The sequence below is a fragment of the Corylus avellana genome, chromosome 4, assembly GCF_965113065.1.
Source record: "Corylus avellana chromosome 4, dhCorAvel1.hap1.2, whole genome shotgun sequence".
Lineage (NCBI taxonomy): Eukaryota > Viridiplantae > Streptophyta > Magnoliopsida > Fagales > Betulaceae > Corylus > Corylus avellana.
Genome location: NC_142493.1, coordinates 26,984,253 through 27,001,021, shown reverse-complemented (window position 1 = coordinate 27,001,021; position 16,769 = coordinate 26,984,253). Strand labels below are relative to the sequence as shown.

General features: G+C 34.6%; 2 protein-coding genes across 2 annotated transcripts in view; both read left to right on the top strand.

Annotated features, from left to right (window-relative positions):
* Nucleotides 1–16,769, top strand: part of LOC132177742 (uncharacterized) — a 37,445-nt gene that overhangs the window by 14,702 nt on the left and 5,974 nt on the right. Inside the window, exons 13-14 of the mRNA XM_088515807.1 lie at nt 2,101–2,247; nt 2,778–2,858. Coding sequence (XP_088371933.1) covers nt 2,101–2,247; nt 2,778–2,858 — 228 coding nt within the window. The remainder of the gene's footprint in view (nt 1–2,100; nt 2,248–2,777; nt 2,859–16,769) is intronic.
* Nucleotides 5,454–8,626, top strand: LOC132177116 (uncharacterized). Its single transcript, XM_059589335.2, has 2 exons — nt 5,454–8,085; nt 8,247–8,626. Exons 1-2 carry the CDS (start codon nt 5,454–5,456, stop codon nt 8,624–8,626), a joined length of 3,012 nt encoding a protein of 1,003 aa, XP_059445318.2.

The window sequence follows — 16,769 nt, the reverse complement described above, 5'->3', positions numbered from 1 at the left end:
AGGGGAAAATGATGCAGGATGAGAGATGCTTCTTTTATTCTTTAGGTTATTATTTATGTTTTACTTAATTCTTTAATAGTTAAGGGTGTTGTCCCCAAGGGGTAACTCAATCGGCTGTGTACCACGCCTCATGAAACGGAGGTCACTAGTTTGAATCTCTCATCTCCCTTCCCTTGTGTGGATATGTAATTCAATAAATGGGTTTTGCCCAAAGTTATATTAGGATTAGGGTTTAGTCATTGAGTCTATATATATGTGTGCTTTTGTACCCCAATGGAGACAAATTAGAGTTTGATGAAAAGAGATTTTGATTTTTTGAGGCGTGACTCCTCTTCTTCCTCTTATTTGGTGGGGAGACTGCCAAACTCTCATTCTCTTTGAACTGTGTGACTCAGTCCCCTTTCTTTTCTCCCCTTCCTCTGTTCTTCTTCTTCTTAATTCGGTTGTCCTGCATCAAAGTCTGCTTCCCCAAAGGCTACAACTTATTATATCGGAACTTATAAAACCCCAATATAAGTTAATCCCAAACCTTTTACCAGGCTTAATCTCAGTCCAACATTATAACTTAAAGCAAAATGAAAAGGAAAAATTACCCTGGTTAAACCAAATGCCACAGTTACCAAAAGCTACAGTTGTGTGATCAATATCATGCTACAATAATATGAACAGTATTCCAGCTTGGAACAACTAATAATAACAGGGAAATATGCATGGCAAGATGCAAGCAGAAAATTAGTTCTTGGTCTGCATCTTTCGAACTAAATTCGGCATGAACTGAAGGGCAAGCTGGCCTATATCATGAGGTTATCTTCTGATGGAAAGCATGAGAGCTATAGTTCATACAACCCTTTTCTGCTTTTTCATTGGTGATTTTACTAGTTAGTAATATAATATGTAACATGTTTGTTGCATCTTGTAAGGGTGGTAACCCATATTATAATACTGCAGATATATGACACTATGGTCAAGGGCTTTGGGATTCCTCTAGTTCTTTTATTTTTCTATTCTCTTTTCACTTCCATCTTCCATGTTGCTGACATTATGTGACTATTAAAAACATTAGTTGATCTGTTTATTTTTCATTTCATTATCTTCTCACATTTTTATATATTTTTCTATTTCCTAGTTCATCATTCACCTTTGTTTCTTTATTCGAGTAGGGTTTCACTACGTTACAGTGCAGAAAATTGCTTCATCGTCTCTGCAATGATCACTCTTTCATACTCTTGCATTAATTTCTGTTCCTGTAATTCTGACAGAGTTTGGTTCAGATCTCTGGCTTTGGATTTTATTATTTTTGTTGCATGCTGAGGAGACTTATTATATGCTAGAGCAACTAGTCATTCATTTAGATTTTCAAAAGCTGTTTGGAGCTCTGGATCCAGTCTCTTAAGTTCTGGTTTATGAATGTCGAGCAAACTAGTCACTGAGTTGACTAGTAAAATGGCTCAATTAGTTCCTCATGCAAAAATACGACACTACTGATGCAGCGTGACAAAGTGGAAACCCGAATGTACAAGCACACAAACTCATAACTCTTCCACAAATCCTAATAAAATCAAGGAAGTGTAGGAAAATTGAAGAAAAATCACTCTTTTAGTGTTTCTTATTGAGAAAACTGAGAAATACAACTTATGGTCTGCCAGGCCATCCTTATTAAGCTTAAATAGAAGTAGGGTCACAACCCTGAAAAAAGAAGTGCAAAACTACCCTTATCGCAAGTTTGATCAAGGATCAAACAAAAGATCGCATTTTCAATCAATCGAACCATCGATCAAACTTCTCGAGCATTTCTACCAGTAGCATCTCTTCCTCTCGATCGAACGAACTGTCTTGCTCGAGCAGCCCTCAATCAAGTATCAATCCAACTCTTGGGTACTTGTTAAATCACAAGTACCCCTCCCTAGACACCCTTCTTCTGCTTAAACGTTTCCATGAAGTTGTTGCTTAGTTGATCTACATCAGACACACACACACATGCAAAACACTGTATTATTTTTTTTTTTTTTTCTTGGTAAGAATAGTGTGATGCTCTTTATGCATCTGCCTCTTATATTTGTCTTTTATTACATTTTTGGTGAATGCTTACACAACCTTCAGTACTTACATTTGCAGAAAGTTAAAGATAGCTGGCGAGTCATAAACCACAGAGATATTATACCAACAGTCCCCCGCTTGATGGGTTATTGCCATGTAGCTCAACCTGTTTATCTAGCTGCTGGAGATCTAACAGAAGCCCTGGTAGCGGTAGGTAGTTTGTTTTGGTCTATATACTGGCCAATTATTATTTTTCTTTAGAGTTTTATAATGTATAGAAAACACAAGAAGCTCTATAATTTGTTATCTTCATGGATAATTTTGGTATTTGCTATTTGTGTTTTAACTTATTCTTATGGATGGAATAAAATAAATGGTGTCCTCACTTGTTTGTTGATGTACAAGCTTGAAACATTGACTAACTAATTGATTTGATTCCAGAAAACTCTGTAAGCAACAAATATGTAAATGTCATTTTTGAGAATAACTCAACTGGCCTTGTTTACTTGGTCAGCAATGGTTATTATTTTAGCATTTAATAAAAATTGGTTTTTACCAAATGAGTACTTGGCAGTATCTATGCTGTAAATTGGTTTCCCATTATACAAAAGTAAGTGAATGATACAAAACAGATACTAATTAGTAGCTAATTGGCACATGCTACCCGGAAAAATAACGCAGCTAATTAGCTAACTAGTGGCTTGCATTATTAGCTAATTAGTGTAGTACATGCTATCCAGGAAAACATGGAGCTTTCAGGCGATGGTTACCTGGGTGATGTACTTGGAGAGTCCACGCCAGATGTTATTGTCAGTGAAGTTGTACGTTTCTTCTTATTTATTCTCTTTTCCAGTGTACTTGTCATGTTCTGCATGTCTTGTTCTTTAATATCCATCAACGAATTATATGCTGTACGTATATAGGGTATGTATATATTAATGTTTTTGAATGCACTATATGTCTATTGACATATCATGATATCTACCAACATTTTTGCAGCAAGTTGGTGACAGTATTATTAATATATTTTTGCTAGCATCACCATGACATCAATTAGGCACAACTAAAATACAGATTAAACTTAATCCCCCCTCCCCCCCCAAAAAAAAAAGGAATACAAATGGAGCATGCTAAACAATGACCGTATTGACTGGTTCAACCTGTTGAACCATGAATTGGTCTCCTTTCTGTTCCAATTCACCCCTTAAATTGCTCTATCAGTTGAATCAGCTGCTTATGTTTATCCTTTGACAATTATTTATATTGATTTTCTTTGTTCTTTTTGCTCCTTTTAGCTAGCTGCTTTCTCTTGTATACTTCATTTGTACTTAAGGGCGCCTTATGCTTGTAATGATATATTTTGATTACTTATTAAAAAAAAACATACTGAATTGAATTGAACAGGAACAGTTCACTGGTTTAACAAGATTGAACTGGCAAAAGAACAGGGTGCAACCGTCTAATTTTATCAAATCTATCAACTTTTTAAAATATAAATTTGGCATTCTTTTGGTCTTGAAATACTCAACAAATCTTGTACTTTTTTTTTTTTCTAAGCCATACCAAGGGAATTGGGTAAGAGATAAATGGGATTAACGGAGTTGAATAGGAGAATGGTTCATAAGTATAACCCACAAACGTACCTCATCGAGGCAACTGCTGACTGAAAGAGGACCCGTGGTGCTTATAAACTCATCCGTCTCCCGCTCCTTGGCCGATGTGGAACAAACTCTATTTTTTTCTATGCAATACCAACATAATTGGGTAAGGGGAGAATGGCACTAATGGAACTAAATAGGAGAAAATGGTTCGTAAGCAGGACCCACAAAAATAACCCATCCAAGCAATTGATGACTGGAAGAGGACCTTTGGTGCTTATAAACTCATCCATTTGCTGCTCCTTGGCCAATGTGGAACAAGCCCCATTTTTCTCTACACGATACCAAGGGAATTGGGTAAGGGGAGAAATGACACTAACGAAGTTGAATAGGCCAGAGTATAATTGAGATGTTATCAAACACATGCAATAGAGATTTAATCCAATCTACTAGTACTATACCCCTTATTTGTAATAAATTATTGTAAAATATGTAATTTGAGATATAGATGGAAATTGATGTAAATTTGTAATTGAAATAATGGTTGAATATGAAATATTGGATTGTAATTGGTAATTGGATATGTAAATCTCTATGGATGAGATATGATGAACAAGGAATAGCTGAACTCGAGAACAACTCAGTCTCCAGAATTGGAACTACAAGAATGACCTAACTTCTTTCATACCCTCTAATGAACTGGGCTGCTTATATTTATACAGCCAACATTCAGTTACACATTTCTAACTTCTAACAACCATTCTAACAGAAAACGTATTACAATTAGGCCGAATTATTATTTAGTTATACCACTGAACCCACTATTATTATATCTCCACTATTATATCTTTACATTTTTTTTATTCTAATCAAAACCCTAAACCCTATTATATCCTTACATAATTGAGCAAGGATGTGGCATAATCTCAATTTGTTTTTATTACCAAAGAGAGCTGAGGATTTAAGGCGTTCTACTTGTAGCAGCTGCAGTATATTGATCATATATTATATATTTTTTTTTTCTTCCGAGTTTCAACAATTATATGCTATTTTTAACAATATCACTATGCAAATTCCTTTTAACCATAATAGCTCTCTTTCCAGTTAATTATCTATATTTTTGTTTATCTATATTTCTACATTTGGAATTTGGAAAATTGACATTAAAAATTTAGCCACTATCTATGAAAACGAGGATGCTGATCATATATGAGAACATTTAATAATTCTAAGTTACGTATACCCACGTATACGTACCTGCCCCTCAACCTCCCTTTTCCACCCTTGAAAGGGAGGAGCATATTCTCCTTTTTCTTTTTCTACAAGTCAATACAAACGTCTCTATTGATTAAGATAGGATAACCAACCCACACTCCACACTCGATGATTTTCAACTCTATTGTATTGACTACTGTAGAGAGGAAACTATGTGGTTCAAATTGCCATCATCAAATTCCAATTTAATGGACCCACGGCCATCCATCTTGTGATGGAATCATCAAATACAGAGGAAATTCTCACTCCAGTGATAAGCTAAATGGCAACCATTTAGTGGTGCACTTTGTCTATGAAGAAAATACAATGAACACCCATCATGCAATTTCAATACCATTTACAGATTTGATCAGTGCCCATGTGTGAACGGATTGATTCCAAAATAGATGTACCAACAACCGCTCCGGAAATAGCCAAGGAGAATGGTCATGAATATATGCATACGATAAACTGTGTACGAATTTTCTTGTCTATAAGTACCCTGTGCAGTGCAGGAATCAAGCCTTTTCATCAGCAAACCAATCTCACCCCATAGCTAAAGTCATGTCAGTTTTGCCTAAGCAACCACTCTCTAACCTGCTCACTCCACTTAGGGTCTTGTTACCCATCATCATCTTCATCTCTTTTAGCCATGATTCTTCTGCTCTAGCTTCTTCCTCTTTGACTTGGAGAAAAGAAGAAGCAGAGGCTCTTCTGAGATGGAAAGACAGTCTTGACAATTCAACTCAAATGCTCCTCCCTTCCTGGACCCTTCTTCCTTCCCACAATTTTTCTGCTTCTTCTTCTAATAACCCCTGCAAGTGGGATGGAATCACATGCAATGAGCCTGGAAGTGTCACGCATATAAACATCACAAGCAGTGGTTTGAGAGGTACGCTTGAATGTCTCAACTTCTTATCCTTCCCCGACCTTGTTAGCCTCGAGCTTTCTAACAACTCTTTTTATGGAACCATTCCACCCCATATCAGTAATCTTTCCAAGCTCACTCACCTAGACTTGAGTCTCAATCGGCTCTCTGGAAATATTCCATCTGAGATGTGTCTGCTGATGAGTCTTCAGTACCTTTATTTGGATGAGAATGAGATAAATGGATCTATACCTCGGGAAATGGGAAATCTTCATTCTCTAATGGAGCTACATTTGCCAAAAAACAATCTCGTAGGTTCAATCCCTGCTTCTATAGGAAACTTGACAAATCTCGTACTTATGAATCTGGGTGTTAATAATCTATCTGGCCGCATACCTCCAGAAGTAGGCAATTTGACCAAGCTCACATACTTGGATCTGAGTATCAATCAATTTTCTGGCCACATCCCTCCTGTACTAGGAAACTTGAACAACCTTACAACGTTGTTCCTATGTGTCAATCAGTTATCTGGCCACATCCCTCCTGAAATAGGAAAACTCACATCCCTGCCTAACCTAGTTTTGTTTATGAACAAACTCAGTGGCTCCATTCCTACAGAAATCTATAATCTTACATCTTTGGGAGGTTTTCTAGTGGCTGAGAACTTCTTGTCTGGCTATTTACCACAAAATATATGCGCCAATGGGGCACTTGAACAATTGGCTGTACATGAAAACAACTTCTTCGGTCCTATTCCAAAGAGTTTAGAAAACTGTACCAACTTAGTTAGAGTTCAAATGCACAGAAATCAGCTTGAAGGGAACATGTCGAAAGATTTCGGCATATATCCAAGACTGAAATACATCAATCTGAGTTATAACAAGCTTTATGGTGAACTTTCGAACAACTGGGGGCAATCCAAAAGCCTAACAAGCTTGAGGATCTCAAACAATAGAATTTCAGGTACAATACCACATGATCTTGGTAAAGCAAATAAACTAGAAGTGCTTGACCTATCCGAAAATCACCTAGTAGGAAACATTCCAAAAGAATTGGGGGCCTTGAATTTATTATTCCTTCTTAAACTGAATAATAATAAACTTTCAGGCAATATTCCCACGGAAGTTGGAAAGCTCTCCAGTCTTAGTCAACTTAACTTGGCAGCAAACAATCTAAGCAGATCACTTCCCAAACAATTAGCACAGTGCTCAAAACTCACAGATTTGAATTTGAGCATGAACAGGTTTTGGGGAAGTATCACCCCACAGATTGCCAATATACGCAGTCTCAACAATCTTGATCTTAGCCACAATTTGCTCACAGGAAAGCTTCCATGGGAGCTTGGATATTTACACTACTTAGCTTTGTTAAACCTGTCCCACAACTTTCTGTCTGCCTCGATCCCATCCACTTATAGTGAAATGTTAAGCTTGACATCCGTGGACATATCATACAATAATTTGGAGGGTCCTCTTCCTAACAACAAAGCTTTCAGCAGGGCACAAATAGTAGCACTAGAACATAACAGAGCCTTGTGTGGCAACAACACTGGTTTGCAGGCTTGCCCCTCTTTGTTGAGCAAAAGACCTGGTGGAAAGATGAGCCTCCGAGCCGCGATTTTGATCACAGTCTCTCTTTTGGGCGCCCTATTTCTTTTATATATCATTGCAGGAATATATTGTGTTGGTTTCAAAAAAGGGAGAAAGATAGATGATGAGCCAAGGGATGCAGAAAATGAAAATATGTTTGTGATATGGAGCTATGATGGGAAAATAGCACATCAAAGCATTGTTGAAGCAACAGACGCATTCAACTCAAGATATAGCATTGGAGAGGGGGGATGTGGAAGAGTTTATAGAGCTGAGCTACCAAATGGTCTAGTTGTTGCTGTGAAGAAACTTCACCAATCAGAGGATGGCATAGTGGCTAACCTAAAAGCCTTTAACAGTGAGATTACTGCTTTAACAGAAGTAAGACATCTGAATATTGTAAAGCTTTATGGGTTTTGTTCACATGCAAGATACTCATATTTGGTGTATGAGTTCTTGGAAGGGGGAAGCTTGAGAAATATATTGAGCAGTGAGGTTAAGGCAATGGAATTGGACTGGATTAGGAGGGTGAAAGTTGTAAGAGGTGTTGCCAGAGCTTTATCCTATATGCACCACGACTGCTCACCTCCTGTTATTCATCGAGACATATCAAGCAATAACATACTGCTGGATTTGGACAATGAAGCCCACGTCTCTGACTTCGGCACAGCAAGGATTTTAAAGCCTAACTCATCCAATTGCACATCATATGCAGGCACCCTCGGGTATTCAGCTCCAGGTAAGCTTTGTCCTCACTAGTCGCTACTCACTCATAAAGCATGCTCTCTTTAAATGGTATGAAGCATTTTGAGATAAACCCAATAATAAAACCGTGCATGCTTGACCTAAAGCGAACAATATCATATCCATATATACCATTTGCTAATATCTTCTTTGCAGAGCTTGCTTACACAACGGAAGTGAATGAGAAGTGCGATGTTTACAGCTTTGGGATGGTAGCATTGGAAGTGATAATGGGAAGGCATCCAGGCAACTTCATCTCCTCCATATCGTCGTCATCATCATCATCGACAGTTTCCCATCAAATCACATTGAAGGAAGTGTTGGACCAACACCTCTCACCTCCAAGGGGTCGAGTAATCGAGGAAGTGCTCTCCATTGCAAAGATAGCATTTGCTTGCCTAAATGCCAGTCAGCAGTCCAGGCCGACAATGCAACAAGTCTCTCACAAGCTATCAACAAATAGGCCTCCTCTGTCAGAGCCACTAGACGTCATTACATTAGGACAATTGTTGGATATCACAACTTTAACTCTCTGAACGACAATATGATCAAAATGCATTCTATTCCACCAGTTATTAATTAACATCTTAGTACTGTTTCTTTTTATATTCTTGTTTGTACTGTTTCTTTTTATATTCTTGTTTTTGATCTTTCCTTCTACTCTTTAATTTCTTTCTTGACACTTATCAGGGATTCCAAACATATCTCAGCTACCCCACTTCAACTTTAATATCTACACAATCCAAACATGCATATTAATATAACATCTTCAAATCATATCCTAATTCTAAAGTTCATTTCCTATATTTAACAAACTTTAATAATAAGCATAGTGGTCATATTCATTACGATCAGAAACATCGGACTGCATTTTGAGAACCTTGAACACCTGCTACATTAATTGCTGCTAGCTACGACAACTCTTTTACGCTACTTTCATCCACGCCCTTCATTTTCCCTTCATCAAGCTTTGCGCCCCCTTTCAACACTCTTCCCTTCTCCTTTCAGTTGTATCCCTAAATTTTCTGTGTCTCCTTCCTTCCATCTTCTGATCGGAACTCCCCATATCTCTCACCCTATTCTTCCTTTCACGCTTTTACCATACTCAACCCGACTAATTTTAGACACATCTTCCTCATCCTCCTTCCATCCTCCGATTTCATGTGCCACATGGGATCAGCATATGGGAGGAGAATGATAGAGTGATTTATAGAATTACTCTATTAAGCCATTGATTTTTTTATTTTTTTTTTCAAGATAAACCCACTGTAGTGTGTGTGTATCTATATATATATATATATATATATATATATATATATATATATATATATATATATATCTCATGTTGGGCAATATTAATTGTAATCGTTACAATGATATATTGTGAAATATCAATTAAATAGTGAAACATTGTAAATATTTGATAAACTTATATATGAATATTTCGTTTACTAATTAAAATAGTATTTTTAAAAAATTGATTGTTTGGGACCTTAAATGCGATGACAATTACAATTTACAACCACAAAGAATTGTCGCTAAGAGCGTTATTAATAAACTCTTTATTAATTAATTAAAATTTGGCTAAAAACCCAATTTTTCTAGTTTAACTAATAGCTATGCAAAAGACAAAAGTATTAAATAATATGGTAAATACTATTCTAGTACCTGTGGTGTGCACCAAAATCAAATAGCCACCTATGTTTTCAAAAATATCACCAATGGTACATGTAGTAAGCCAATAAACTCACTTGGTATCTTTGTCAAGATTCCGTTAAGTTTTTTAATGGAACGCCACATCACTTGTATACGTGGGCGCCACATGGCGTGGTACCTAGATTTTTGGGTGCCACATCATATTTTATTTTATTTTTAAAAAAATTAAAAAAAAATGTTGGGGTGGCCCCATAGGGGGTGGCCGGCCACCCCCTATGGGGTGGTTCGGCCACCCAACGTTTTTTTTTTTTGGTTTTTTGTTTTTTTGTTTTTGGATTTTTTTTAAAAAAAATAAAATAAAATATGACGTGGCACCCAAAAATCCAAGTACCACGCCATGTGGCGTCCAAGTGTAAGGATGATGTAGTGTTCTGTTAAAAAACTTAACGGAATCTTGACAGAAGTATCAAGTGGGTTTATTAGCTTACCACATGTATCATTTGTGATATTTTTGAAAACTTAGGTGGCTATTTGATTTCGGTGCAAACTATAGGTACTAGAATTGTATTTAACCTTAAATAATATACTCTCTAAATTTTACTCTATTTTATTTAAATAAAATTTTATTCTATGTCATTTATTTTTTATTCTCAAAAGCACCCCCACAAACCCATAAAAGTGAGAGAGATAAAGTATAAGAAAAAAAATATAAAAACATAAAGGGGAAACTTCACTAAGGACTATCAAACTTCCACCTGTTTTGAAATACTCCTCCTGAACTTCAAAATCTCTCAATTTAGTCCCCTGAACTTTCAATTGCTTTCAATTTGGACCACTCCGTCAGATTTTAAATGTCACATGACGTTTATACCCCTGACTTTTATATAAAATTCTAACTTCTAAAACGTTTTTTTATTAAAACAAAAAAAAACAAAAATCAGGGATATTTTGTTTTTTTTTTTGAATTTTTAACGGCTAAAATTAACGGAAGGGTCCAAATTGAGAGCAATTGAAAGTTTAGGGGACTAAATTGAGAGATTTTGAAATTCAGGGGGGGTATTTCAAAACAGTAGAAGTTTGAGGGTCCTTAGTGAAGTTTCCCCAAACATAAAAAAAATGAAGTATTGGGGAAAGAATTTGTTTTCTAAATGTAGAGAAAGGTTTGACAAGCCCTAAAATACAGGGGGAATAGAGAGCTTGATGGAGTTTATTTTTTTTAGAATTTAATTAAATTTTAGTTAAAAATAAAATTTAAAGTGGAAACTTCAGAAAGCCCCCCTGAACTTCCATCGATTTTGATAAACCTTCCTGAATTTACAAAACTCTCACTTAGGCCCCCTAAACTTTCGTTTTCTCTCACTTTGGACCCTTTTAACTTTTTATACCCATTTTACACTCAACCAAAACTACGTCGTTTTGGACTCCAAAACTACACCGTTTTGGGCTTCAAAATTACATTACCACCTAACCCAAAACTACGTTGTTTTGAGCATAATATTAAAATAAAATTAAAATTAAAAAAAAAAAAAAAAAAAAACACGAAATCGGGAAGCCACCCCCTTGGCCAAAATGGGGTGGCCGACCCCCGTGGCCGACCCCCATGGCCAAGGGGCCACCCCCTTGCCGGTCTGAGGGTGGCTGGACCACCCCCTTGGCCATGGGGGTGGTTCGACCACCCCCAGATCGGCCAGGGGCCAAAAATGGGGTGGTCCAGCCACCCCATTTTGGCCAAGGGGTGGCTGAAGCCACCCTCGATTATTATTATTTTTTTAAATTTATTTATTTTGCTTTTCTTTTTTTTTAAAAAAAAAATTAATGTCTAAAACGACGTCGTTTTGGGCTAGGTAGGTGTTGTAGTTTTAGGACACAAAACGACATAGTTTTGGGGGAGGGTAAAATGGGTATAAAAAGTCAAATTGTTTGACTTTAACGTTAAAAGGATTCAAAGTGAGAGAAAACGGAAGTTTAGGGAGCCTAAGTAAAAATTTTAGAAATTCAGAGGGGGGTTTGTCAAAATTACTGAAAGTTCAGGGGGGCTTTCTGAAGTTTTCCCAATTTTAAATAGGTTGTTAATTAAAGATGTTGTAATGCATAGGCTATTAGTGATGAAACCAGCCAGCTGTTTCTTTGACTAAGATGGAAACTATATATTAAATTATCGCTAATATGGGAGGCTTGGGAGCTATATATTCATGAAGACACAGTAGTCGTCGCGGCTAATAGCAACAACGTGTAGCTCACGATGAAGGTGGTTTTTGATGTTGACCATCAAATCAACTGGGCAATATCGAGGATTTGTGGTCGTAAATGGTCCTTAGTTACTGTCTATGACCATGCATGTATGTGGTCGAGGATAATTTTTTCCGATAGGATGTTCGCGAAATTGCGAAGAAGCGGAGGTGGGGCGTTTCCATGACTAAAAAGTCAGTGCACGCATAGCATGGATTACCGACATGGATTTACCATACGAAGGCGTGGGCTGAGATTTTTGAGGAGTAGTTCAAATAGTTGAAGACTATGTCTCATAAAATGAAAGTCATTAGTTTAAATTTTTCTCCCTCTTTTTATGTGGACTTGTGAAAAAAAAAAAAATGAAAACGTCGGCTGTGTTTGGCAAAAGAATGTCCGGACCAGACCCAAAAATTCAAAAAATTTATATCAAAATCAACTCCATTATTTTTACTTTTTACATCACATTAATAACTTTTTATTACTATTTAAAAAAAAAAAATTACTACAAAATAATTTTTTTTTACTTTTTTATACAAAATATTCTTACTTTTTCTCTCACATCAATCAAATTTGTTATAATACCGATTCACTTCTTAAGCCATTCTTTTGCCAAACATAGTAGTCCGGTCCACCAGCCTCAATAACTTTTCCACTTAAAAATTCCCTTCTGACCTCCCTCCCTGCAGATTGTTCGCCCAACTTTCTTGGCGGTAGAGCTTCACATGCTCACAAATAAATTTATTGTGATTTTTTAAAAAAATAATAAAATATAATTGATGTAATATAAAAAATAAAATAAGATACTATTTTTAAGAAAAAAAAAAAAAAGTTCTGAAAAGATATGGATTTGATTTTTGGAAAAAATTGAAATTAAGGAAAGCGGAAAAGGGAGAAGGAAAGGAGTTGCTATGCAAGTTTATTAACTTTTAGGATATTTCATCCTTTTTAGCAAATTCGGAGAGAATAATTTTTCTACTCGTTTCTAGAGGATCTGGCCCAGATAGAAAAAAATTGTGGAGGATCCGAAGAAATAGTTCACTATAGTTCTTCTTTTAGGATTTCTAAACATATGATAAAATCAAAAGAGTTTTATTTCAAAATAAAAAATAAAAATCTACCTAATATTAGGGTTAAAAATAATGAAAAAAGTGAAAAGGATCGCCGGGCGTGCAAAATTAAAAGAGTGAAAACATCATTATGGGCATGGGGCTTTGCAATTAATTAAAGAAAAAGGAAGAATCCGTATGGCACTGAGTTAATTTCTACAGTAAAGAATCCCCCATCTTTATAGGACGAGGGAATCGTCTAAAGTTTTACCAAATGAGGTCGTCCTTTTTCTTTTTCTTTTTCCTTTTTTTTTTTTTTATTTTTTATTTTTTTTTTAAGCATATAGGATCGATGTTGACGAAGACTTGGAAATTAGACGTTTTCGTCAATGCAATAACTTTTAGGGGTCTGAGTCACCTCTATCTTGAGTATAATTTAATCTTGAAATTGGATGAATGGCCAAAATCATCAACTTAATTGGCTGTTTTATGTTTATCAAACTTTCAAAAAATCTGTGGAAATCACTCGACTCTAGTCTAAGTGGAAAACATTGAAAAGTTAACAAAATAATAATAATAATAATAATTTTGGTGAGGTTATTGTAAATGTTATGCTTTAAACAATATCAATTAGAAGACACCACACTAACAATTTAGTAACAAAGCCGAATAAATTAAACAATATAAATTATAGACTGTTAAGTTACAATGTTCAACAAATTTATTAAGTATTAGAGCAGCTCAGCAAATCTTCAGCAAATCTTTAGATAGTTTGTTAAGTCTAATGTAGATCATTTTTTGCTGCAATGTTAGCTTTTAGCTATTTTGTTAAGCCCAATGTAAAAGTGTTCTTAGTGCTAAGCAACTTTGATGAGCACTATTTACTCACAAACCAATAAAAAATCATTAACACTCGTCTCTTCCATTTTTTTTTATTTCTTTTTTCACATATACTCTATTTCAATGAAAATTTGAGGAGATATTGTATTATTTATATTGCAACCGTTGGGATAATGTATATATTTTTGAAAAATATGAATGTTAGGAAAATACAAATTTTACAAAATATAATTGTTACGATAAGATAAATAGTAAAAAAATGACTATCATGAAAACAAAAATTTTCAAAAATATGACATTATAATGAGACAAATTTCCAAAAATATGACTGTTAGGAAAAGAAAAATATTTAAAAATATGAATGTTAGAGAAAGTAAAGAAATTTTGAAAAATAATATTTAAATAGAATAATGAAAGTGTACAACTAAAATGTTAAGGCTATGGGTACTTTGAAAAAAAGTGGATAGCTAAAATAAAGAAATGTGACTTCTTTATTTTTTAGCTATTTTTGGCTAGTAAATTTGTTGTAGCCTCATCAAAACCACTTTTTGGTTATATTTAGTGAAGTAATTAATATGCTAAAAGTGGCTAAAAACTCCCATTTTCAGCCTTACCATTTTAATGAGAAAAAATTGGTAAGTGAAGAGTACTCACCATTTTAATAGTGAGTATTGTTTACTCACCTATTGAATAAAAAAGTAATTTCTCTCATTCCATTTTTGTTTTTTGTTTCTCTCTCATCCATTAATAGTTAGAGAAAAATAAACAAATATTTGAAAAATAATATTTAAATGGAATAGTAAAAGTTGATTGTTACAATAGTGAGATTGTTGGGAGTGTTCTAAAATAGTGAGTAGTTAAAAAAAAAAAATATGTACTTTTGATTATTTTGGTGAAGCTACTAATAATGTTCTAATTGCTATTGGCCGGGGATATAAAGCAATCTCATCAAGTTAGCTAAAATAGCTAAAAGTTTATTTTGAGTAGCCAAAATGTTCAAATTGGTCCAAAATGCTCTATATTAGGCTCACCAAATTGTTGGAATATTTTGAGTGTGAACAGTGCTATCAACTCAACCAAATGTAAACCAACCCAAAAAAAAAAAAAAAAAAAAAAAAAACTCACCAAATGTAAAAGTAAAGCATAAAGAAAATACGAAGCATTCTCTTTCCTCTCAATTTTTTTGTTTTCTCTATTTCATTATTTCTATATGACGGTTAAAAAAAATAAAAACAAATTTTAAAAAAATATGACCATTAAAAAAGACAAATTTGCAATGAATGGTATGATTATTATAGTAAGAATAAAGATATCATTGAAAAATAATATTTAAATAAAATAGTAAAAGTATAAGCTAGATGTAGGTGATTTAGGGTTTATTTGGGTTTGTTGGAACAATTCTTGGAATGTCTAAACAACCTTGACCACCTGCCACATTAATTGCTGCTAACTACGATCTTTTATGCTACTTTCATCCACGCCCTTCATTTTCCCTTCATCAAGCGTTACGCCCCCTGTCAACACTATTCCCTTCTCATTTCAGTTGTATCCCTAAACTTTTTGTCTACTTCCTTCCATCTTCTAAAACTTTCCATATCTCTCACCCTATTCTTCCTTTCACGGTTTTACCATACTCAACCCGACTGATTTTAGACACCTTTTCCTCATCCTCTCCCCATCCCCCGATTTCATGTGCCATAGAATCGGCACATGGGAGGAGAATGATAAAGTGATTTATAGAATTATTCTATTAAGTCATTGATTATTTATTTATTTTTTTTATCAGGATAATGAACTCACTATATATATATATATATATATATATATATATATATATTCTGTTGGGCAATATTGTAATCGTTACAATGATTATTGTGAAAAAGTCAATGCACGTGTGACATGGATGACTGACATGGATTTACCCTATGAAGACGTCGGGTACAGGCTCAACTCAATAACTTTTCCACTTAAAAATTCCCATCTGACCTCCCTCCCTGCAGACTGTTCGCCCTACTTTCTTAGCAGTTGAGCTTCACATGCTCACAGATAATTTATTGTGATTTTTTTTTTAATAATAATAAAATATATTTTTATGAAGAAAAAAGAAAAGTTCTGAAAAGATATTGATTTGATTTTAAAAAAAATTGAAAATAAGGAAAGCAGAAAAGGGAGAAGGAAAGGATCGAGTTGCTATGCAAGTTCATTAACTTTTAGGATATTTCATCCTTTTTAGCAAATTCATAGAGAATAATTTTTCTACTCGTTTCTAGAGGATCCGGCCCAGATAGAAAAAAATTGTGGAGGATCCGAAGAAATAGTTCACTATAGTTCTTCTTTTAGGATTTCTAAACATATGATAAAATCAAAGAGTTTTATTTCAAAATAGAAAATAAAAATCTACCTAATATTGGGGTTAAAATAATGAAAAAAGTGAAAAGGATCGCCGGGGGTGCAAAATTAAAAGAGTGAAAAACATCAATATTATGGGCATGGGGCTTTGCAATTAATTAAAGAAAAAGGAAGAATCCGTATGGCACCAAGTTAATATATGAAGTAAAGAATCCCCATCTTGAATCCTTGATGAAACCTGCTTTGCATTTATACAAATTTAATAATGAATAAGAAATTAAAAAAAAATAAAATTCCTATCTTCATAGGACGAGGGAATCGTCTAAAGTTTTACCAAATGAGGTTGTTCTTTTTTGTTTTTGTTTTTGTTTTTGTTTTTATTTTTTTTTATAGGATCGATGTTAGTGTTTGCCAAGAAGCTAGACCCAGGGCCGACACTATTGTGCTTTTTTGGAAATATGTGTTTGATTGGTTTTAGTGAAAATGTTTTGTGGGAAAAAGTGAAAAGAAATATATTTTATATGAAAAAATGTAAAAAATTTGTTTTATAGTGATT

What these genes read in the sequence shown, in the direction of transcription:
- LOC132177116 (XM_059589335.2), top strand. Translation starts at nt 5,454, where the DNA reads ATGTCAGTTTTGCCTAAGCAACCACTCTCTAACCTGCTCACTCCACTT. An exon ending in CCTCGGGTATTCAGCTCCAG is followed by an intron (nt 8,086 to 8,246) that starts GTAAGCTTTGTC and finishes TCTTCTTTGCAG; the next exon opens with AGCTTGCTTACACAACGGAA.